Below are 26,297 nucleotides of genomic sequence, written 5' to 3' on the forward strand. Positions count from 1 at the left end.
CCGAGCTACCTCAGCTGGCTCCTCTCAACGCGGAGGAGTAGCGGCTCAACGCCGAGTCCCTCCCGGATGACCGAGCTTCTCACTCTATCTCTAAGGGAGAGCCCGGAAACCCTGCGAAGGAAAATCATCTCGGCCGCTTGTATCCGGGATCTTGTTCTTTCGGTCACGACCCACAGCTCGTGACCATATGTAAGAGTAGGAATGTAGATCGACTGGTAAATCGAGAGCTTTGCCTTTTGGCTCAGCTCCTTCTTCACCACTACAGACCAGTGCAGCGTCTTCAGTAATGTGGACGCTGCACCGGTCCGCCTGTTGATCTCTCGCTCCCTCCCACCCTCACTCCTAAACGAGACCCAAGATACTTGAACTCCTCCACTTGGGGTAGGATCTCATCCCCGACTCGGAGAGGGCACTCCACCCTTTTCCGACTGAGGACCATGGTCTCGGATTTGGAGGTGCTTATCTTCAGCCCAACCGCTTCACACTCGGCCGCGAACCGTTCCAGTGAGAGTTGGAGGTCCCGGCTTGATGAAGCCAACAGCACCACATCATCTGGAAAAAGCAGAGATTCAATGCTGAGGTCACCAAACCGGACCCCCTCAACGCTTCGGCTGCGCCTAGAAATTCTGTCCATAAAAGTTATGAACAGAATCGGTGACAAAGGGCAGCCTTGGTGGAGTCCAATCCTCACTGGGAACGAATTCGACTTACTACCGGCAATGCGGATCAAACTCTCGTACCTAGGGGCTCGGTACCCGGTACTCCCGGAGCACCCCCACAGGACTCCCCGAGGCACACGGTCAAACGCCTTCTCCAGATCCACAAAACACATGTAGACTGGTTGGGTGAACTCCAATGCACCCTCGAAGACCCTGCAGAGGGTGTAGAGCTGGTCCACTGTTCCACGGCCGGGACGAAAACCACACTGCTCCTCCTGAATCCGAGATTCGACTTCCCGACGGACCCTCCTCTCCAGCACCCCTGAATAGACTTTACTGGGGAGGCTGAGGAGTGTGATCCCTCTATAATTGGAACACACCCTCCGGTCCCCCTTCTTTAAATAGATTAAAGTGACAAAGTGGGCATTGTCCTTGTAGATGCTAGAATATAATAACAATTTGTTAGTTTTTTATTACCAAAAATAGTCACTTGCCCTAAACTTTTGTTGAATGATGTATCCATAAACCTTGTGTGATTTTTTAGAATCAAAACAACTTGAGTAAAGGCAGAAGAGGGAAGAGATTTAGCGCCTTACCTGGATATTGAAAAATCTATCTATATATATTAGCAGTATGACAGTACACACAAATCACGGTCCAGTACGTACCCTGGTACTGGGGTCACGGTGTGGTGTGGGTTCAGTACAACAGGAAAAACAAAAAGGCTTTTTTTTCTCACAGCATTTGAAAGTTTGTATAGCATTACAGTCTTTTATAGGTGAAATTTTAAAAAAAATGTAAAAAGGTTGACCTATATTTTGTTTTGAATGAAAAAGACCGTTTAATTCAATCAGTTTATATAAACAATTGATGTGAAAGACATTATAGAATGGATCATGCAATTATGTGTAGAACATGAAAAGTAATGTCAGTTACTCGGCGAGTAACTAATTACTCTTACGCTGAGGTAACTGAGTTACTAACTCAGTTGCTTTTTGAGAGAAGTAATAATAGTAACTGTAGAAAAATAGAAGTAACTGTAACTAATTTTTTAAAGGTAAAATTAATAACACTGAATGTGAGTCATTCAATTTTGTTCTTTTCACTTGAGTGCACATACAATATACTAAAGCCTGCAGCTTCTGAGCAAAATTACTTGTCCTGAGACTAAAACTAAAACTAATAATAATAATAATAACTGATTGAAAATATTTGAAAAATAATAATAAGTCAGACGTACCCTCTGAAATGTTATTTTTGTCTTGTTCTATCTTCCATGTTGACCAAACTGAATCTTATATGAAAACAGCTGGAATGAAATTTAAATTTGATTTGGAGGGGTATATCATTTGTTTCATTGTGAATCTGTTGAAACTGTGTGACTGTTTGTTCAAATAAAAATAATATTTCAAATAATAAATATTGAATAATCAAATCCAACATGCATGCAACTCTGTTACCATAACATTTTTTATCATGGTAGAAGAAGAAATCATGAATAACACGATAGGATGGATTTGATATCATCAAACAGTTTTCCAAAATAGTGAGAAAAAGACCTGAAAAAAGCTAACAATAATAGATTTGCAACCATGATGCCTGTAAACTTTGTTACTGTGATTATGCCAAATATTGTAAATATATATAAAGTGAAACTGAAATTTGTACAATTAATCTGTAAATTGAGTTCATCGTCCCTTTAAAAATGTATAACCTATGATTGAGGGATATGGATTAGAAAATTAAAACAGACCCTGATATACTGTATATATCATAGACTGTAGGGGTGATAGAGGGAGAGTAATGGGTGAGGGACAAGCACATCAAGCTCAGATACGGAGGGAGTCAAAGCTTACATAACAGCTCCAGAAAGAGGTTGCGGACATCCGCTGAGTATAAGCACTGGCAAGGGTGATGGGGATCAAAAGCATCGTTCAAATTCTCTGTAAATACTAACAGGTCTGTCAATTCAAGGTCAACAGATACAAAACAGACACAGAATTTAAAATGACTGCATAATTAAATGATTGCGGTGAAGCATTGCTTAAAGCAACTATTTGGAGCAAGTAATTGCTGACCTCTGGTGACCTTCAGATGCCAAATCGTGATTGACCCAAACAAAGAAAAAAAAAAATTAAAACACAAGTTCAAAGTTTTCTTGATTTTTGATTAGGCGAAACATTTCCCTGGCCTCGTAGAAAAAATTGCATTGTGAGCAGGGGCGGAACTTAGGGGGGTTCTGGGGGTGCGACTGCACACAGGCCTGGACCGCTAAGGGGCCCGGTTTGTAATACAGTGTTTAAGTGTTAAAATATCTGTGCCAGCCGCTTGGCCGTTTGATCGTGCATCTTTAATCACATACACAATGCAGTATTTGATGGTAACATTGGGAGTCCACCAGTCCATCGGTTGGCAGCCAATCGCAGGCCGCAAGAAGACGAACAACTATTCGCGCACACAGTCATACCTAGGGACAATTTAGAGTGTTCAATCAAAATTCTAGCCACTTTATTTCCCTCCTGTTATTAGGTCATAATCATTATTATGTTAGGAATGTGTGTGAGAGGGGAGGGCCTGGCGCCATGAAGGACGTGTGTCGCAGGCGCTCCGTGGGAATGCTATATTTAATGCCACTATTCAAACTCGTGAAACTGTCCGCTGCTGGAATTTAGCACACACTGTGCTGCTGCGTATTTTGAGATCGGCGGTTGTGGAAATGGCGAGCCTCCGACAGAGAACTGACCCATCGAAAGGTGGCCGAGGTAAGCAACGAACGGCGTCCGAATCCCCGCCACGGCCGACGGCAAACGACGATATGCTACGTAGCATCAGAAGCATGATGGATGAACTTCGAACGGAAATTGTAACAAAATTCGAGACAATAATTTCTGAGTCTGTTAAAACAGAAGTGGCACAAGCTCTGAAGCCCGTAGTTACGACGATCGAGGCTCAGAAAGAAACTATTTCGGACCTTGAGCGTGCGGCTAACGAGCACGGAACTCAGCTGGCTAGCCTACGGGCTGAGGTGGATAAGCTGTCGGAAACGGTGGTGTCCCTAAACACGAAATGTGAAGACCTGGAAGCTCGTTCAAGACGAAATAATATTAGACTTGTGGGTTTAGCTGAAGGTGCTGAGGGTTCCAACCCGACTAAGTTTGTTGCTAAGCTCTTGGGCGACATGCTAAGCCTCGAGAACGAACCCGAGCTTGACTGGGCACACCGCACGCTGCGTGCTAAACCGAAGGATGGCGAACCTCCGCGACCGATGATCATTAGGATCCACATGTCCCAGGAAAAGAGCACAATTTTGCGTCGGGCGGGAGAAGCATCACCATTGCTGCACAATGGGAAGAGGCTCCATATTTTTCAAGACTTCACCCCTACTGTAGCAAAACAGAGGGCTGCATTTGCTAAGGTGAAGCGGGAGCTTCACTCGTGTGCTAATGTGAGATTTGGACTCCGATACCCGGCCACGCTACACATTACAATCCCTAATGGTCCAACTCATCGATTCGAAGACCCGAACAAGGCTTTGGAATTCGTCACCAAAACTCTCTTGAAATCCCAGGATCAATCGGGAACTTGACTTTTTTTATTTTTTCTCCTCGCCTTTTTTTTTTTACCCTGTCCAGACGCTGCCCCTTAATCTGGAATTATTTTGGAGCAATTTTGACTTTTTGAGCATCTTGGAGGAGGCTGGATTTTTTTTTGTTTCCCTCCCTCTCATCCGGATGCTACTGTGGAGAGACCTCAGACTCGAGATAGGTAATTTCTGCGATTCTGTTCCTACAAGGTACGTTGCTTGACACTAAACTACGGAGGATGATCGGCCTTTTTTTTTTTTTTTTTTTTTTTTTTTTTTCGCCTCCGATCATGTCCTGATGTTATCGGGCCCTATATTAATGTTGGGAACGTGCGCAGACTTCTGTTTTGTTTTTGTCTTTTTTCTCAAGTTTATTATTATTGTTATGAATGTATTATTCGGTTTTGCCCTCCAATGCTGTGGATCCTCGGCATCGTTCACTTCCTGTATGACCATGGGCAGTGTTACCCGGCGCATAGTATGCTACATGGTCTTAGCACAGTGTAGCTCTACTATTTTTTATTTTTTTCTCGAGCATTGTGTGTTCAATATTAGCACTGTAATGTGGATGGACAATTCATGTTAGCATTCCCCAGGCCGTTAAAAGGAACGGTAGTTTGCTAAGTTATGACAGAGTTTAGTATGTCATTAGGTAAGATAGCATGCTCCCCTTTTGGGATGCTTCTGCTAAGAGTGAGTTTTGTTTTTGGTTTTGTTACTTTTGTTGTTTTTCAATGGGTTATATTGGGGTTGAAGCCCAGGATGAGTTGGGCTGTTCAACATGGGGAGGGTGGCACATATCTCTCTTTGTATGCATATGGTCAAGTTGATCCATTACTGGCCTCATCAGGTGTACTCTTTTCCAATTTTACTCGTTCTTTGCGATGGCCAATGCTCAACTAGGTGGAGATGTCAAATTTGTGAGCTGGAATTGTAAAGGCTTGAACAACCCTATTAAACGAAGTAAGATTTTACATCATTTATCTCAACTTAATGCTCATGTTGCTTATTTGCAGGAGACTCATCTTAAAAATACAGACGCCTTTAGATTAAGACGAAGCTGGGTAGGCCAGATATTTCTCTCCTCCTTTACCACTAGAGCAAGAGGGGTGGCAGTACTCCTACATAAAAGCATTCCTTTTGTTCATATTAAGACCATTTCAGACTCTACCGGTAGGTTCATTATTGTTTTAGGCCATATTTATGAGGTGAAGGTTGTCTTTGCAAACATATATGCCCCAAATTGGGATGATGAGGGTTTCTTTAAACGGATTTTTTCAATGTTACCAGATTTGGCACAATATAAATTAATTCTTGGCGGCGATTTTAATTGCTGGCTAGATCCCTCATTGGATCGCTCCTCTTTGACCTCAGTACCACAATCAAAATCAGCCAAAACAATTGGAGCCTTTATGAACGAGTTTGATGTCTCTGATCCGTGGCGCTTTTTTAATCCAGATAAAAAGGAATACTCATTTTTTTCACACGTGCATCGAACTTTCACTCGGATCGATTTCTTTTTAATAGATAACTGTTTACTTACTGCTACTTCTGGCTGTAAATATGACTCAATAATTCTTTCTGACCATGCCTTAGTCTCCATGAAGATATACTTTCGCAAGTTCATAAATACACGGCCACCTTGGCGTCTTAATACCCAACTTCTATTAGACAAGAATTTTGTTGACCGTATGACAGAGCGATTAGATTTTTATTTTCATGTTAATAGAACTTCAGGTATTTCAGCTGCGGTACTATGGGAATCAATGAAGGCATTTATGAGGGGGGAAATAATTTCATATGAAGTATATCAAAAGAGAACAATTATGACAAAATTGACCAAACTTTCTCAGAATATAGCAGCGCTGGACGCTCAGTATGCTGTTTCTAAATTGCCTGAGACTTATAGAGAGCGGATGGTTCTTCAAGCAGAGTATGAGTCCATTATTTCTCAACAAACTACTAGGCTCTTACTTCTCTCAAGGTCAAAATTTTATGAACAGGGAGATAAAGCTGGTAAGCTTTTGGCTCACCAGCTACGTCAAAGATCATCCTCCCAGCTAATTTCACGAGTGGAGACTGACTCAGGCATTACGTCAGATCCCTTAGAAATAAATAGAACATTTTTAGACTTTTATAAATTACTGTATACGTCGGATCACTCCTTTGGGCCTGAACAATTAGAACCATTTTTTAGCAAAATACCGCTACCCGTTCTAAATCAAACCTTGAGAGAGGAGCTAGAACGCCCTATTACTGGACCTGAACTCGAAAAGGCAGTTAAATCCTTACAGAGCGGCAGAAGCCCGGGTTTGGATGGTTTTCCGAGTGAATTCTATAAAACGTTTTGGAAGCCATTAGCTCCTTATTTGTTGGAGGTGTTTACAGAGGCCTTCGAGCTTGGCGTTCTCCCTCAAACGCTGAATCAGGCATGTATTTCTCTGATTCTCAAGAAGGGTAAAGACCCATTGAAATGCAGCTCTTATCGCCCTCTCAGTTTGTTGAATGTAGATTTTAAACTTTTGTCTAAATTGTTGGCTCTTCGTTTAGAGCGAGTACTACCGTTGATTATTTCTCAAGACCAGACTGGTTTTATTCGTGATAGACACTCTTTTTTCAATCTTAGAAGGGTTTTCAACGTTGTGTATAACCACTCAACTGAAGCCCGGTCGGAGGCCTTGTTGGCCCTAGATGCTGAAAAGGCCTTTGACCGAGTGGAATGGGATTATTTATTTTTTTGTTTGGGGAAATTTGGGTTTGGAACGAAATTTGTATCTTGGATTAGGCTTCTGTACTCGTCTCCACAAGCGTTAGTTAGAACTAATAATACAAATTCCAAATATTTTCACTTATCTCGATCTACCAGGCAGGGCTGTCCTTTGAGCCCATTGTTGTTTGCGGTGGCCATGGAACCTCTTTCGGCTGCACTGAAATGTCACCCTGACCTATGTGGTATAGTGCGACATGGTGTGGAGCTGAAAGTTGGATTATATGCTGATGATCTTTTGTTATTTTTGTCTGACCTATCGCGTTCCATTCCTGCAGCACTCACTGTTTTAAGTGATTTTAGTAGAATCTCAGGATATAAACTGAATTTGGGAAAGAGTGAAATATTTCCTGTAAATCAGCTAGCCAAAGTATATCCGTTAGAAACATTGCCATTTAGAGTATCTAAATCAGGTTTTGCTTATCTTGGAGTTTATGTGGCAGACACATTGAGCAACCTCCGTAAGATGAATTTTGAATCGCTGCTTGTACAGCTCAAACAAGACTTTGAAAGATGGTCCTTGCTCAATCTCTCTGTTCCAGCTCGGATAAATTCGGTTAAAATGAACATTGTCCCTCGATTTCTTTATTTGTTCCAGTGTATTCCGATTTTTCTTCCACTTTCCTTTTTCAAATCTGTGGACACTCTTATTAGGGATTTCATATGGAATAAAAAGAAACCCAGGTTGCGCTATCAGACACTCCAAAGACCCAAAGAACTAGGTGGGATGGCTCTTCCAAATATTTTGTACTACTATTGGGCAGCTAATATTAAGAATTTAACGTATTGGCTCTGCTATGAGAGTACTGATAGCACCCCATTGTGGCTTGATGTTGAAGCCAACTCCGTCAAACCGGTGACATTGAAATCCCTATTGTTTTCACCGCTCTTATCCTTTACCTCTCCATATTCACAAAATTTTGTTGTATTCTCCTGTCTCAGAATTTGGAACCAATTTAGAGCATATTTTGGTCTACAGGCGCCTTCTATTCAGGCTCCAATTTCACCTAATCATGCTTTCCCCCCTTCTTTACTGGATAACACATTTACTATGTGGTCTAGGCTGGGCATTGAAACATTTAAGGACTTATATTTGAACTCAACCTTTGCTTCCTTTCAACAGCTGGCTGAAAAGTTTTCATTACCTAACTGCCATTTTTTCAGATATCTTCAAATCCGCAGTTATGTTCGCTCACTTTGGCCAAGTTTCCCGATACTCCCGGCTACCTCTGTTTTAGATAATTTTTTAAAACCTTTGCCATCGCTAAAGGGTGCAATTACCACAGTCTATTCAAATATTTACAAAATCAGCTCTGATTCCACTTTAAACACCCTTAGGGCGATGTGGGAGTCGGGTTTGGAGATGAGTATACCTGAAGAGGTCTGGAAAGAAATTTTGGGTAGGACGCACAAATCCTCAATCTGTGCTAAACACTGTTTTACCCAGTGCAGGATCCTACATAGAGCACATTATACCAAAGCTAGGCTAGCCAAAATGTTTGATGCGGTCTCCTCCACTTGTGATCGATGTAAGCAGGCTCCAGCTGATTATGTACACATGTTTTGGTTATGTTGTTCTTTATCTGCATATTGGTCTGGTATTTTTGCTGTTCTATCAAAGATCACCGGGATGGATATTGCTCCAAATGCCTTGACTGCTCTGTTCGGTGTGGTTCCAGCAGCACATTTTCTACCTTCTCAGAAAGGGGACTTTATAGCATTTTCAACCTTGCTGGCTAGGAGGCTAATTTTGTTAAGATGGAAGTCTTCAGTCCCACCTACGCAAGCCTACTGGCTCAAGGAGATGTTATATTTTCTCAAATTGGAAAAAATTAGACTGACACTCAGTGGATCGGCTGAGTCCTTTGAGGACGTCTGGAACCCTTTTTTGGTATATGTTAAAAGCGCAGAATGTCATCTTTGTGTGGATGTTTGAACTTTGCCCTAAATATTTTGGGAATATTAGTTTTTCTTGAGCTGTGCCTTTTTCCCCTTTTAATGGGAAAATAATCATAGTTTTTTTTTTTTTTTTTTTTTTTGAGATATGTGCCTTGGGTTTTGGGTGGGTCGAGGTTTTTTTTATTTTTTATTTTTTTATTTTTATTTTTGTTTTTGTTTTTTTTTGTGTTCTTTTGATATGGTGGAAAAGGAAAAAATGCTCACATCTTGTTACTTATGTTATGACTTATGTGACCAATAAACAAAGTTTCCAAAAAAAAAAAGGAATGTGTGTGTCAAACGAGCGCAACAGGCATAATCACTGTGACAGCACCCCGTTCTCCAAACGCAGAAACACGCGCTCCTCTGACCCCAATTGCCCATCATTTATCAACCTGAACGCACAGGCGGTACATTACTTGCAACAGGAGCCGCATAGTACAGTAGCTTTCATCTACGCCCTCTCCTCGGCCTGCCTGCAGCCCCTACATAGAGGTAACACATAATGTGTATGTGTGTTTCCCCCTAAACCTCAGTTGCCTAGCTATTTTTCTCGTGAAGTGGCCTTTGTCTCTGTGCCACTCTCTAAATTAGCCGCCAATCCCACCTATTAAACTAGCTAGGGTAGCCGCTTGCCATAAATCAAATAATAGATGTAACGTGGCGACCAGCACACAACCAGTGTCAGTAGGAAAACAAAATAATAAAACTATAGATTGTAATGCCCTACGCTGAAAAGGAGAGGAGTCAGGAATGGCTTTACTCACTTTAATGTGACAACAATAAAAACAATAATACAGTGGACTGCAGTGGAGTGCGACTGCTATCACAAGTTCCCAGCCCCCAAATTGTCTGTGCACACCACTGCTTAACACTGTAACTAACTTCACATATATTATCAGTTTTTAATCCACTCCATCTGGAGAAGAAAAGCAGAACCCTACAGACCACTTTGTTTTTGCCTGTCTTGTACCTGCACTCTGGCAATGCCTTAATTACGATTGTGTCAGTGAGTAAATTAAACATGCCATTTACTATTATTAAATTACTGTTGTTTGAATCTGGAAATTGATCAGTAACAGTTCTATATAGTTTCTATAATTTAAGCTCTCATTTAGCTTCATAAGAGCATACATTTGGGCAGCTACAAATTGTTCTGATGCTCAAAGAATGTTCTATTCAAGAGATCCCTTTTTAGGGCGAGTAAGCAACTCTGTAGGAAATTCATTTTCCTCTCATTTCAAAATCTCCCTTATAGTGGTTTTCATACTTAATCCTGCTGAACTGGGTGTAGCCTATAGAGTAAGTGCTTCACGCATATCTTCTACATGCTGATGACTTGCACTGCAGCAGAATTACCCTCTAAACCATATTATTGTGTAAGACTTGACTAAAAGTAAAATGCCTGAATATGCAAAATTATTAAACTTGGTGGTGGTTTGTTTACCTCTGAGGGTTTAAGAGTTCACTCTCTCATTTCCTTACGGCAGATTCAACTTGCAGCTTGTGAAGAGTGAAACATCCCAATGCATCACAGTGTAATGGTAACAGACAGTTTGTGCATTACATAAATCTGCCCCAGTGGGTATCCAGCCCGATGTTCTGCATAAAAAAAAAAAACAACAACACCATCTTCTTTCGTGTGAATCTGCAGGACTACAACTGATTGCATGAGTCCTTTTCTGCATGTAATGCCCTGTCACACAATGTGGTACAAATACTGTAACTAGAAGGGTCCCAAGGTGACATTGAGCTTGTGTTAACAAGCTAGCAGTTTAGACATTTCGCCAATAAAAATTAAAACATTTTGCGGTTTATATTTTCAAATAACATCCACATTCACAATTTTGTTATCCTCTATTCAATAGAACAATCCACTATATCTAAAAAAACCAAAACAAAAAACAAACAGTAACAAAAACATTACTAAACAACCCATAGGTGTGTGAATGTGACAACAAAGTAAAAGAGTTAACAATGAAAAATAAATTAGGAAACATTTGGTATTAAGAGGCTCAAAAAAGATAATTTTAGAATCAATTAGCTGATTAATTGTGGCAGCCCCAGTTTTACCTAGTTACCGGTAAATATTTATATGGGTTGCTTGACATAATGGGCCTCCAGAGGAAACCACAGCTACGATGTGGCTAGGGATGGGAATTGATAGGATTTTTACGATTCCGATTCCATTATCGATATTGCTTAACGATTCGATTCTTTATCGATTCTCTTATCGATTTTTAATTTGGGGAAAAAGAACAAACGTTTTGATTGGCATCGAGTTTGTTTAATCAGAACTCACAACCTTACAAACTCACAACGAAATCAAAAGAGGCCCAAAGTCTCAATGTTAACTGTGGCAATAAGTGGCAAATACACAAGAATGTGTAACATTTTACTGAAACATTTATCTAATAGAAATAAAAAATATTAGTATATATTGGCAGATAGGTTGTTGTTCTGCCTTTGGCAATATGTGTTAAAGCAGGGGTCCCCAAACTTTTTCCTGTGAGGGCCACATAACTTTTCCCTTCTCTGATGAGGGGCTGGGGTCAGTTTGTAACAGAAAAAGTGTGACGATTGCAGAAGTGCATAAATGTAAAAAATTATTGTTTTTCAGAAAGCCACAATCAAATAACCCTTTCTGGATTCTTCACGGAATGAAAGTAAATAAAATAAAAATAATAATATAATAATAATAATTAATAATAAAAACACTATTAATTAAATAGATAATAACCAAATAACCCTCTCTGAATTCTTCAAGGAAAAAGGCCAGGAAATAAATAACACGATTGAGAAAAAAAAAAAAAATTCAAAATGGCCGGACCAAATGTGGAGGCGGGCCATATTTGAGTTTGGGCACCCGAAGAAATGCCGCATCCAAGCGAGTGAGCGAGCGAAGTGAGAGAGGGAAACACTTCTACGAGCCTACGTTCTTTGTTAATGTTAATATCTACAGAGGCAACGCCTGTATGTATCATCTTTTGTGTTGTTGTTGTTGTGTTTCCACTCGCGATCGGACACTTAAATCCAGTTGTGTAGTGGTTTGAACGATGTGCTAATGCTAGCGAACGAATGCTAACCATACTGTTATTAGCAGCTAATCATCGCTGATTTAAGTTGATGCAAACCTGTTTGTTATTGGGAACGGAATTGATTTGTTTCATTTCTATTCTTAGTTTCACTCTTCAAGTGATGGTTGAATAAAGTCAGCAAATTATACCAATGTCTTCTACATCGTCATTTGGGAGTTTAGCTAGCTGTATAGCCAGAACTGAGCTTTAGCCTCTCTGTGAGGACAGCGCAGTCGTATTCCCTCCCGATGCAGTTACTTCCACCTTGCAATGACTTCAAGTCGCTTTGTTGTAATTTTTCCTCGTGAAGTGAAGACACACTTTCGAGCGTTTGAACCTACGTGCTGTCATTGTTATGTTTATGGCTGCAATGCTCGTGCTTACCCGTCTTAAACTTTCATTTTCACACTCTTTCCTGGTGAAGTGTAGTCAAACTTTGGAGCGAGTGGTTCTTGGCGCCATGCTAGTTTGATGCGTCTGGACAACAAGGCACGTCACGACGCAATACGCGTCTTTAGGAATCGTTAAAGGGATCGTTAAGGCTTTTTCATTGTGATGTCGAGGCCTCGAAACACTCGGAACCGGTTCCGAATTGGAATCGGATTTCGATTCCCATCCCTACCACGACAAAGTTGAGTTTAACAGGAACATAAGAAGATAAGTTAAGAGTTTTGATGCATGGACAGAAATAGATGTGCACTGGCAAATGTCGTTGAGCTAGTTGAGTCGTACCCCGTTACAAAAAAATGGGTGCAAAAATGTTTGAATTTCATAACATTGGTAAACCTCTTTCAGGAATATTCCAAATAAATATACGAAACATCCAAACACTGCAGTAAGAAAATTGATCGATAAACAAACTCAAGTTTAATTATTCATGATGAAATTACAAGTATTCCCCCCTCCCCCACAAATGATTAAAAAAAAAAGGGGAAAAAAACTACCAACAATCTATATAAAATTACACACCTCTATGAAACTGTGAATAGCTCATTAAATCAGCTATTCCAATACAATTTTTTTGTAATTAATAATGGGGAAAGTTTTGTAATAATTTATGTAATATGCAAGTAGCCTATATTCTGTTCACCCAAATTGAATATCTTGGAGGAGGGAAGTTGCTAAAACTGTATGATGTTAGATGGGTGCCGTATTTACGGACAACGAGTGGGAAATTTTGAGAGCAAAACTGCGTTGATTCCACAGGAGTGTATTGTGTGTACACTAAAATGTGTGGGGTTTAATTTTTTAGGAAGAACTAAGAATTCTAATTTACATAAAAGTGTACTTTTCCAAATTCTCTCTCGAACATCCATTCTTCTGCCCCTCTCGGTTCAAATGAATTTAATGTCAATTGCAATCAATGGCACTGTAATTTGATGATTTAATGCAAGTCTTCTCAGTTCAAATCAGAGACTTAATTAGTTTCTTAAACAAGTCATCTGCAGAAAAAGGCAGGAGAAAGCAGTTAAGCTCGAGCTAAGAGTCATGCCGCTTGACATTACAGTGTGAAGCAGTCAGGCTTGCTCATTAGAGATCAGCAGCTTGTCATGGTCAGACTCTCGTCTCTGCTTTTTCTTTCATCTCTCAGTTGCAGCAGTGGCCTGCTCATTAAAACGGCCTTAATGCATTAATTCACAACACGCGTAGCTTGACCTGCTCCACATAATATGGGTGCATGTTGGCTTCATAAGCACAGGCAAAGCTGTTCTTTTTGTTTTTTGTTTTTGTTAGTATACATTTTTACTGATAGAAAAAAAAAAAGTTAACCAAAAGGTTTACAGTAGAACACATTTAAGATTCTCACATCTATTGTCTGCATTAATTATTCCACATGTGTCACTAGTAAGCTGACGCCTTTCTCAGGTGACTTGGTGCTGGTTGGCAGACAGCCATTTAAAGTTACAAATATTGACTATGATGATATTTAGACTTTAGAGTCTTCAATTAACTTTAACGTGCATGTTTTTGGAATATTGGACAAATCCCAGATAAAAGACAAACAAAGTCCATTTTAAATAATATTAATCCAAATGAAATGGATGTGCTAATTCATTGCGTGATATGGAGAGTTTTAAAGGGGTGTACATTCAGGACGATTAACATAAAGATACGAACAATACTTTTTTCATCCTTAGAGGGAAATAAGATTGTCACAACAGAAAATTTCACCCGCAAACGCTCCAACACATTCATTGCTATTGACATCAATAGACGTCAAATGCATTTTTTCTAGGAGGGTTAACATCATCATTCACTGCCAGACCCTCTCAGTTCAAATGGATTGGGTATCCATCACTGTTAATTTGGTTTGGCTCATAAGGCCTAAATAAAAAAAAAAAGAAGAAGAAAAAAACAAAACTCTTTTCACCGTAAAATTAAAAAAAAAAAAAAAAAACTTTTTTCATCATAAATTCCATTCCCCACTCTCTCCTACTTTTTGTAGGAGACAATATGTACAGAAGATTGAAAAAAAAAAAAGTCAAAACACATTTAAAAACTTTTAGTTTTAATTTTGTTAAATGTTTAACAAAAGTTAATTCCGCATCTTTGAATTATTAAATGTAAAACTTCTGTCTCTAATGAAATCTTCAATGAGGTTGAACCCCCTCTCCTAAAATTCATTATTTTTTAAATCGCCGACAGCAAAAATCTCAAATGATTCCATTAGATCGGTTTGTCCCACATGCAAACCTACAATTAATGGCAGCTAATGAACCTGTCATATTGTCCTGATACAAGAATTTAAGAGGTAGTGTTGAGCCAGGATTAAAATACATTTCAATCTAGTCTAAACATATAATGTTGCATGATAGTATGTTGTTATACTTAAATATGCGGAATAAAAATTGTCTACTGCAATACAGGGAGACCCCGCCCCCCCCCACCCCCCCCCCACCCCCCAAAAAAACAGCTTTTTAGCACTCCAATAAATAAACCAAAAATGATGGAAGAAAAAATATTCATTCACAGTAATTGAAACCTTAAAACATGCAATTTAAGAAACAACAATGGAATTTAAATTTTTCAAAAGTACGTTCTTTAAAAAGTTTCCTCCTGTACAACTGCATTCTTTAAATCTGCTGTGGACCACTGTTGAAAAAACAGGAAAGTGCAGACATGAGCAAATGGCAGCACTGCAAAACCTTGAGCAAGTAGTTAACACTCTGCAATTTTAGTAACCATGGTGAATTCAGGATGAAATTCACAGTATCCCAGCTGAGATGTTACATCGGTCAATAGGGAATCTCAACGGTAGATTTCAATAAAGCATTCATTCAGGGAGATGCCATTTAAAGTACAATATATACAGTGTATCACAAAAGTGAGTACACCCCTCGCATTTCTGCAGATATTTAAGTACAGTGGTACCTCTACATACGAAGTTAATCCGTTCCAGGAGCTTGTTTGTAAGTCGAAATGGTCGTATGTCGAGCAGGATTTTCCCATAGGAATACATTATAATTCCATTAATTCGTTCCACAGCCCAAAAACCTGCACTAAATCCTTAAAAAATACTGCTGGTACTATTACAAATGGCAATTACATATAGCAAAACAAATAAATAATAAATAAAAATCGGATTAATAATATAATAATAATAATAATTCCTGTAATAGTGTAACGAAACGGGTTCTAATAAGGCGGACGTTTTTTTCTGTACCTGAAGGCACCGCGGCGCTGACGTGACAAAGGGGGAAGGGAGCGGGTGAAAGTTTACTTTCGCTTTCAATGCTTTCTTGAGAACATCGTCAATTGCGGCAGACAGCAGGCGTTTTGTGTTGAATAAGTTGTGAAAGAAATGATGAAAACGTGGCGAAGCTGGCGATTTCTCTGGAGATGTTACCACAATAAGAATTGTCAGCTTAACTTATAAAGACTGGCGAACGATGGTCGGAGGAGGACCGTGGAGATGTATTGTTGAGCCATTTCACGGATGCCCACCCTACGCTCATATTTTTCTGTCATTTGCATCTTCATTTAGAAGGTAAGCGTCAACTTTTTCCTTGTTTCACCACCTGTACCAACCTTTTCTGAAACCTGTGTTGATTTGTCACACAAGAAAATCCGCCATGCATTCGTCTGCGGTGCTGCCATTGTCGTCGTATTTCGAGCATGTCGTCGGATGTAGAAACAAATGGCGAGTCAAATTTTACGTCGGATGTCGAAAAGTTCGTGTGTCGAAGCGATCGTATGTAGAGGTACCACTGTATATCTTTTCATGGGACAACACTGACAAAATGACACTTTCACTCAATGAAAAGTAGTGTGTGTGCAGCTTATATAATAGAATACATTCATTTTCCCCTCAAAATAACTCAAAATATAGCCATTAATATCTAAACCCCTGGCAACAAAAGTGAGTACACCCCTTAGAAACTATGTAGACCCCTAAATGTCCAAATTGAGTACTTCTTGCCATTTTCCCTCTAAAATGTCATGTGACTCGTTACAGCAGTGCTGTCAGCATTGCTGCAGAGATTGAAGATGTGGGTGGTCAGCCTGTTATTGCTCAGACCATACGCCACACTCTACATCAAATTGGTGTGCATGGCTGTAACCCCAGGAGGAAGCCTCTTCTGAAGACGGTTTAGGGATGTAGGTAGTTTCTAAGGGTGTACTCACTTTTGTTGCCAGGGGTTTAGATATTTATGGCTATATTTTTACTTAATTTGAGGGGAAAATAAATTAACTCTATTATATAAGCTGCACACAGACTACTTTTCATTGTGTCAAAGTATCATTTTGTCAGTGTTCTCCAATGAAAAGATATACTTAAATATCTTCAGAAATGTGAGGGGTGTACTCACTTTTGTGATACACTGTATAATCATTTTTTAAGCTTTCAATGACTATGAACAAAATATTTTTTTCCATCACTCTTGGTTTGATTGTATTGTTAAAAAGTTCCTGGTTTTTTTTTTTTTTTTTTTTGTATTTGTATTAATGCAAAGAAAGAAAGCTGGATGTTATAGGCAGTGAAATAAAATAAGTAAGCCATTCCACTGAAACCGGATTACACTCCAGCAGGATCAAAATGAGATGTATATAAGAGAGAGTACTTTCATAAAACATTTTGGGTGACATTTCCTAATGGATTATGAATACATTCTGACGTCAGAGACTTTTATTTCTGCCCAAAATTGTGTGTGCTTGTTAGCAGACCCAACATCAACATTAACAAATCTGATTATTTCTTAAAAAAAAAGAATGTTTTAGAGAAGCTATCACCATAAAAGAAGATCTACTAGTATATATGTCACTTTGTACATGCAATGCTGCGGCTGGTGGTGGTCCTGCCAATTTTCCATAAATTATTTGAATATACAGTTCAGAAGTCAGTTTATCTGAAAGTTAGGGACTCATAACTTATTTGACCATTTTCTGATCTTGAATTTTAAAATTTTGATCACTTCGCCAGTGTTAAATTGACTTCAAACAGGGCTGGCCCAGGCCATTTGGGGGCCCTAAGCAAAATAATGCAAAGGGGCCCGTATTTTTGGCCCACCATTTCGTCACAGTGCCATACATGCAATCCAACCCATACGTCCATATTTTGTATATTAATCAGATTTTGCTGCACTACACTGCATACTTTAAACTTCTCACCCCAAATGATTGTCAGTACTTACAGTAGATAGCGCCAGACCTTTTTCTAAAAGAGGAAAGAAAGAAGTTAAGGAAGAACTTTTATTTTTTTTAAGCTTGTAATCAAATATCAAAACTCACAAAAGTCAAATAAAGCAAACTGTAGTAAACAAAATAGAATATAAATTAAACAATTGCCAGATTGGGGGGCCCCCTAGTGGTCAGGGGCCCTAAGCAGCTGCATAGTCTGTGTATAGGCTGGGCCGGCCCAGATTTCAAATATAGTTTTTGAAATATTGCCAAATGAACAATAAGGGCAGCAAATAAGCTACCCCCCCCTCCCACACACACACATATTTTCGACCAGTGTGTCTGGTTTCCATAATGAAATACACAATACCTCAAGTAACACGTATAACGATCAAACTCCATCATGCTAACATCCAATAATCCGCATTGTGCATTGTAAGAGCCGCAAGGGAGTTACAAATGAAGTGTGTTGTGCTTGTGCATTACCTGCAGCAGCCTGCATCCAGCCACAGATCTTGTACACAGTGGAGGTGCTGAGCAGGAAGAAGAGCGAGAAGCAGCCGATGCAGGTGACCACGAGCATCATGGACATCCCGATAAAGAAGGAGGCGGCCTTGAAAGCCCTAGATGGGATGGCGGAGAACTCGGTGAAGCTGCCCTGGCAGGCCAGCTCTCTGGACACCCCGTCCCCGATGCAGTAGTGAAAGAGGCCGAAGTACCCGGCCTGTGGCGTGTCCACACCATCGCCGATCCAATAGGGCTGCGAGAAGATGGTCACGTTCACGATGCCGAACAAAATAGTGAATATAGCCCACAGGAGTCCGATGACGCGGGAGTTTCGGACGTAATTGGTCTGGTACAATTTGGCAGCTTCTGCAGACGGTAACATTGATGCGGCGCTGGCAGGTATCATTGTATGCACTAAAAACATGGAAGAGGCGCTAACGCTGCGTTTCCCCTGTAGAGGAGAGAGGAGGAGAAAAGAGCCCTATCTCTGGCCGTGCAAGTGCAGCACATCAGCATCTGTCTGGCACGTTCATCTCGTGACGTGGCATCGCCGAAACGGGCGCTGGTCCCCGTCAAGCCGCGATCACACTAGCGTGGGGCTGGCGTGTGCGCTCGCTTATTCTCGCTCGCATCTCCTGTTGTCCCTGGAGCCCGAGCGACGACCTATACCGCTCGCAGCGAGGCGCGGACAGACAGTCTTGAAAGGCAGTCAACGATTGATAAGCGTCGGCATGCGGCGGTTTACAGTCAGAGACAGAGACGGAATGACGAGGCCTGCCCGGACGGGTTCCTTCCTCCACCGGATTTTCTTCTCCGGTTTGATGACAGCTTCGCCGGTCAGCCGGAGAGGGAGGGGCGTGAGTGGGCGGTGTGGCTTTGTGCACGCGCGAACACATGTGCGCATACACACGTTTCATCGATTGACATTTTTTTTGGAGGGGGTGCTGGTCTGCAATGTCACTTCGGGAGCCTTTATGAATTGAATCCAAAACAGGAGCTGACTGAATGCACTGAGGTTTTCATTATAAATTAGGTCTGCTTTTTTTGTTGCAGTGTACAAAGTACTGTAGAATAATATGCCTACATCTCACTGATGCAGTTCAACAACCAACAATTCCTTTCCTTCATTTCCTAAAGCAGTGTTTTTCAACCTTTGGGTCACGGCACGTTTTTACAATGGAAGAAATCTCGTGGCACACCACAAACCAAAAATGTTCACCAATTACTTTCTGTACAGTATATTTAATTATAAAATCTTTTCTCAGTATTTATACTTACACAGTGGGAAATTTGACCCTGTTTAGACGAACACAAAGTCGATATCCTGGCAGGAATCCTCTTCAACTGCTCTCAGTTGCTCTCTGTTTTATTTTTTATAGCAGTTAGGCTTGAAAAACTCAGAAATATCAGACAGGGGGACTTTAGCAATGTCTTTATATCAGGGCCGAGCATCTCGCTGACAATGGCTTTGCAGGCAGGTAGTATTAATGTCTCTGTCTCTGAATTTTTGGATTTAGCAACAAGTTCAGCAACATGCATAACTGGCATGAAGGGCTTTCTCATTTACCTTTGTAGTTTTCCTCAAAAAAGTTGCCCGTTTCTGTGTTTTCACAAAGGCGAACAAAATTGCCCATGAACTTGTTTTGAAGTGACGGATGTTTCATTCGGAGATGATGTTTAAGCATGCTTGGCACCATGACGCTGTTGGATAGCTGCTCGTGTGATGTTCAAGAACTGCTCGGATTTCTAGCCATCAGCCACTTTGCTGTCATCGCCAATGTGTGGTATTGACGGTCGTCACATATATGGATAAAATGGAAAGGTTGTACTGTATATATATATATATATATATATATATATATATATATATATATATATATAAAATACATATATAGATATAAATATATAGATATATTTTATAACCAAAAATAGGCACTTGCCCTAAACTTTTCTTGAATGACGTATATATATATATATTAGGGCTGTCAAACGATTAAAATTTTTAATCGAGTTAATTACAGCTTAAAAATTAATTAATCGTAATTAATCGCAATTAATCGCAATCCAAACCATCTATAAAATATGCCATATTTTTCTGTAAATTATTGTTGGAATGGAAAGAAAAGACAAGATGGATATATACATTCAACATACGGTACATAAGGACTGTATTTGTGTATTATAACAATAAATCAACAAGATGGCATTAACATTATTAACATTCTGTTAAAGTGATTCATGGATAGAAAGACTTGTAGTTCTTAAAAGATGAATATTAGTACAAGTTATAGAAATGTTATATTAAAACGCCTCTTAATGTTTTCGTTTTAATAAAATTTGTAAAATTTTCAATCAAAAAATAAACTAGTAGCCCTATTCTGTCCTCAATGTGTGTGAGTACACAAATTGACAGATAGCGAACATAAGTTCCAAAAAGAAATCAGACGGTGTGGCAAAGTTGCATGGGCTTTACTGAAGTCATCTCTTTTTGACAGGAGCACGTTTCTTGTATTTTTGTAAAACTGAAAATAACAAGGCAATGTGTCAACAACTTGCATAAATCACAAAATAACATAAAATGTACACACACGTGTCCATTTGAGCAGTATCACTAGCCAATTAGCTCACAAGCATCTAACAATGTAACTGCATTTCACCATATATGTGAACAAATTCAAATACACATCATCAATAACTATCTCATGCTCATGAATATAAACAAAGGAGGAATATAACTCACAAGCGATGCATGTATTAGACACAAACAGTGTGATGGGGCTATGAGAACTGCCACTGAATACTGGATGCGGACGTTAGCTGGTCTGAAGAGCACTGTCTATTAGTGTGAGTTCGCATCGACATATAATCACGTCAGAAAAGCGCGCCGAAACCCAAATAATCAGCTGCACTGAATCGCCAGCAGAGGGCGACATTACGCCACATAACATATGCAAGTCACACCCAAGCGCCAGCAGAGGGCGGAAAAACTCCATAAAACACAATTAACAAGTTGGCCTTTCACTGTACTGGCATTTAAATCTGTCTGAGCGGGCCTAGTGCGTTAATTGCGTCAAATATTTTAACGTGATTAATTTAAAAAATTAATTAACGCCCGTTAACGCGATAATTTTGACAGCCCTAATATATATATATATATATATATATATATATATATATATATATATACAGTACTGTGCAAAAGTTTTAGGCAGGTGTCCTGCCTAAAACTTTTGCACAGTACTGTATATCGACACTTGACGAGTCTAATAAAATGATGTACAGTAGATGTGCCGGAGTCCACATTGTTGCAGACAGCAAAGTAGCTGATGGCTAGAAATTTGAGTAGTTCTTGAACACGACACAAGCAATACCTCGTTCATCTGCACATGACGAAACCTTCTACCTACTACTTCGTTCCTACAGCAAGTCCGCCCAATGACGTACAAAAAAAAAAAAAAAAAAGCAATATTGGATAATTGCTCACGGCAGACCTGACGATCTCTCCGTGGCACACCCGTTGAAAAACACTGCCCTGATGTTATCCGTCCTCATTTAGAGTTGGAGCTTTAAATGCCAGCAATGTATTTTGTTTTACGCAACATGTTATCACAGAGCCACCGAATATTCAATATGCGATGTTAACTCATTGGCCGCCATTGATGGCGATAAAAGTTATATCCATTTTGACTGACAGTGTAAAATTAATTAATTAACGCCCATCGCCTTCAAATGCACTGAATCATTGTCCAGCCATCCCTACCACTTTGACTGGAATAGACGTTTACTGCTGTCAGTGGCACTAAAACACAGGGGCGCTAGAAGGGACTCACAGCAGGGGTTGCTTAGAATATTTTGTTTTTCCCATCCAAAAACAGTCATTTTGGTCCAAATTTGTCATGTTTGCGCTTTTTCTCCATATAAAGCATGCAGAATAGCAGTACAAGCGCATGCTGGATAGTTTACGTACTACTTCTAGGCTACTACAAAGACAGTCATAGACATCATAATTTACTTGATAAGTCACTTCCCCCTGACTCTGCGCAACGCCTGACGGTAGGGGGCTGGCCTATCCCACACCAGCCCGGGCCCCTGGCATGGAGAGCAGTTCTCAAACATACTCTGCGTTTGGATTTGGGTTGAAATAGGACGAAATTTAAGCCTACGCGCAGGCACGGAAGTCTCAAGAGTGATTTGGTCGAGGATTCAAGGTAATTATTATATTTTTCGCGCCATACATGCATTTTGAAATATGAATACAATGGGAAAGCTAGCTGCTGCGGCCGCCATATTGGATATTGTCACGTGTTATACTTCAAAATATTTACGTTACATGAATGGTAAATGCCTGGTTTTTTATTATTATTTTTTTTTTTAACCTCTAACCAGGAATCTAGCAGGAAAGCCCATTGTGCGTGTCTGTGTGAGCTTTAGTTGCGATACTGGCCCTTTAAGAAGTGCGAAGCTCGCCAGAGTAACTGTACTTCCTTCACAGCAGTGCAGTTCGTTCCCCAAGCTGCCGTCATATTTACTTACAATCTGAAAGTTATGTGTAAATAGGAGAAGTAAGTATAGTGTTGAAGTGTACCTTAACAATGTATAAACACGTTTGGTTGATGACAGTTCCTCAGCTAATAATGTATTGCATTTGCTAGCCGCCGCGAGCTAACCGCGAGTCGCCCTGTGCTAATTGCTAACGCTAATTTGACTACATTGTGAGGCATACAGTTTGTCATAACAAACTGTATGCCTCACAATGTAGTCAAATTACACACTTTTCAATCTAGTTTTTTTTCTAATGTCCTGCTTAATGTGTTTGCTGATTATTGTCCATGATGAGTAATTATATGCAATATGTCATTTATATTTAATGTTGATCATGTTAATTTAGGTAAATATTTTCATATCATGGGCATAGGTTTGCATAGGGACGGTAGGTACATAATAGAGGTGTGCATCGGCACTGCCCTCACGATTCGATTCGATTACAATTCGGAGGGCCACGATTCGATTCGATTCGATTCAGAGGGTCACGATTCGATTCGGTTCGATTCGGCAATGCATCGCGATGCATTAAAGCCTGGGATGCATTAAAATTCTAAAGCAAAGCATATTTTTCGTGAATCATGGGCAACACAAGCGGTCAGACATTAAACAACTTTTTATTGGCTCTTGTGTCACTCCTGGTTGAAGTCAAATGAAAATAGTATACTTTCAGATATATATTTAAAAAAAAAAAAAAAAACAGATCACAGCATTTAATTAGTGCTCTGAATGAGACCAGGGCTTTCTCTTTTTTTACACACAGTAGCAGCCTTTCACACAGTGCAACATCTGAACTCCTGTGCAAAATCAGTAATAACAGTCTCTGTATTTTAGTCACAACGACCCATCAATAAAAATATTCAAGTAAACATTAAAGAAAACGACAAAGAAAATATTGTAGTGCAGCAGCATCTTTATCGCAAAATGTCAATCATTTACGTGCGGGTCGTGTCGGGCCGGACTTCTCTCTCGCTAACTTTTTAAAAATAAATATATATTTGTAAACTAAAACAATGTATGGATGTTAAACTAAGGAATACTTGTTATAAAATAAATAAATTGAAAAAAACAGAGAGAAGGCGCTTTGGTAATCCCAAACATGAGCCGCAGCTGAGCCAGTGCATTGGTTGCGCACATGAACGCCGTGGCCCCGCCCTCCTTTTTAATCTTCCTCTCGTGCTCTAGTGCTCTCCGCGAGTCTGCAACTCTGCATCCTGGTATTTCCTTTTCGAATTTCGATATAGAGCACCAAGAGGCGAAAAGCAAACCAAAGACGGGGGGATTGAAAAGGCAAGAATCCACGAGTGGTGTGTGGAAAGGATTTAAATTGATAGTGGAAGATGCATACAGAAAACTGTGTCGGCCTTGCCGAATGCAACAAATGTGGCGCGCGCTTTGCTCTCGTACGAGAGCAGAAGGACTGGCACCTTCACGCTGAGCAGGCATTTTAAAAACTGTACTAGCCTAAAAGATGATATTAGTCACTCATCGTTATTATCATTTGTTTTGAGGGCTGCACCTCTTCGTGCTAAGCAGGAGATCGTGGAGTTCGTGCATGGTGTTCCTTAAAATGTTCTTATTTATTTTGTTTCAGTGCTCCTTAAGGCAGCTTGTTCTTTTGTGTGTTCTGATGCAAGTCATTCAAATAAAGAATGTTATTTAAAAGTTTTTTAGTTTATTTTTGTATATGCAGCTGTTCCTCTCCTCGTCAGAGAGGCGCGTCCATGTGAGCACAATATCCCAAACAGAAATATATTTAACATACATTTCCAGCGTTATTTCGTTGTGTACGTGCATTTATAATAATCATAAAAATATGTAGGCTTTTTAAACATTAAGAAAATTTGCGTTTTTTTCTGCCAACTCGAAGAAATTAAAACAAATGTCTGTTGATGCATTTTGCCAAGTAAATGAGCATGAACTATCCACCTGATAGAACAGACACACAAATATAAACGATATAAATGTTTATTGAATATGCATCTTACAGTCTTGTTTATCTGGGAGAATTTGTTACGAAAGACAGGTTTTGATTTATCATTATGCACATAGGCATCGTCACAATTGTGATCACACAACGCAACCACGCATTGCATCCCCGCATTTTCTCCTCCTGCTGAGTCCTCACAAATAAAACGGGCTCGGGCCTACAAATGAAACGTACATTTTCGGGGGGTTTTCGGGCTCGAGCCTACAAGTAAAACGTAAAATTTCGGGCTCTCGGCCTTTAATACACGCGGACCGGGTCGGGTCGGGCTGGATTTTCTAGGCCCGAACTAAGCTCTAATCGAGAGAGCAGAGAGATAGGACATAACATAACAATGGCTGAAGCGGAGAAAGCGGGAGCGAGAAAGATTATTGATGCACCAAACACATTGAAAGCAGACATCTGGAGACATTTTGGCTTCTACGAGGTTGGTGGGAAACTTGACCAGAGTTAGACGGTGTGTAAAAAATGAAAAATGAGAATAATAATACAAATGGGGAAACCAAATCCGTTGCATCACCGGAATTGCACCGGGAAGATTTTTTAACTTCCATCCATCCATCCATTATCTTCCGCTTGTTCCGGGGTCGGGTCGCGGGGGCAGCAGCTTTAACAGGGAAGCCCAGACTTCCCTCTCCCCAGCCACTTCAACCAGCTCCTCCGGCGGGATCCCAAGGCGTTCCCAGGCCAGCCGAGAGACATAGTCTCTCCAGCGTGTCCTGGGTCGTCCCCGGGGCCTCCCGCCGGTGGGACATGCCCGGAACACCTCTCCAGGGAGGCGTCCGGGAGGCATCCGAACCAGATGCCCGAGCCACCTCAGCTGGCTCCTCTCTACGCGGAGGAGTAGCGGCTCGACGCCGAGTCCCTCCCGGATGACCGAGCTTCTCACCCTATCTCTGAGGGAGAGCCCGGAAACCCTGCGGAGGAAACTCATTTCGGCCGCTTGTATCCGGGATCTTGTTCTTTCGGTCACGACCCAGAGCTCGTGACCGTAGGTGAGGGTAGGAACGTAGATCGACTGGTAAATCGAGAGCTTTGCCTTTCGGCTCAGCTCCTTCTTCACCACTACGGACCGGTGCAGAGTCCGCATTACTGCAGACGCCGCACCGATTCGCCTGTCGATCTCCCGCTCCCTCCTACCGTCACTCGTGAACAAGACCCCAAGATACTTGAACTCCTCCACTTGGGGCAGGATCTCATCCCCGACCCTGAGAGGGCACTCCACCCTTTTCCGACTGAGGACCATGGTCTCGGATTTGGAGGTGCTGATCTTCATCCCAACCGCTTCACACTCAGCTGCGAACCGCTCCAGTGAGAGTTGGAGGTCACGGCTTGATGAAGCCAACAGCACTAAATCATCTGCAAAAAGCAGAGATTCAAGGCTGAGGTCACCAAACCGGACCCCCTCAATGCTTCAGCTGCGCCTAGAAATTCTGTCCATAAAAATTATGAACAAAATCGGTGACAAAGGGCAGCCTTGGCGGAGTCCAACCCTCACTGGGAACGAATTCGACTTACTGCCGGCAATGCGGACCAGACTCTGACACCGGTCGTACAGGGACCGAACAGCCCTTACCAAGGGGCTCGGTACACCGTACTCCCGGAGCACCCTCCACAG

The 26,297-nt window shown here is 40.7% G+C and overlaps 1 protein-coding gene across 1 annotated transcript in view; it reads right to left on the minus strand.

The window, feature by feature from the left end:
- LOC130916613 (LHFPL tetraspan subfamily member 3 protein-like) overlaps window positions 1-19,006 on the minus strand; it is a 39,168-nt gene extending 20,162 nt beyond the window's left edge. Inside the window, exon 1 of the mRNA XM_057837470.1 lies at window positions 18,130-19,006. Within this exon, the coding sequence (XP_057693453.1) occupies window positions 18,130-18,574 (445 nt within the window). The 5' untranslated portion in view covers window positions 18,575-19,006. The remainder of the gene's footprint in view (window positions 1-18,129) is intronic.
- Window positions 19,007-26,297: the final 7,291 nt, after the last annotated feature.

Source organism: Corythoichthys intestinalis, chromosome 5 (assembly GCF_030265065.1).
Source record: "Corythoichthys intestinalis isolate RoL2023-P3 chromosome 5, ASM3026506v1, whole genome shotgun sequence".
Taxonomy (NCBI): Eukaryota; Metazoa; Chordata; class Actinopteri; order Syngnathiformes; family Syngnathidae; genus Corythoichthys; species Corythoichthys intestinalis.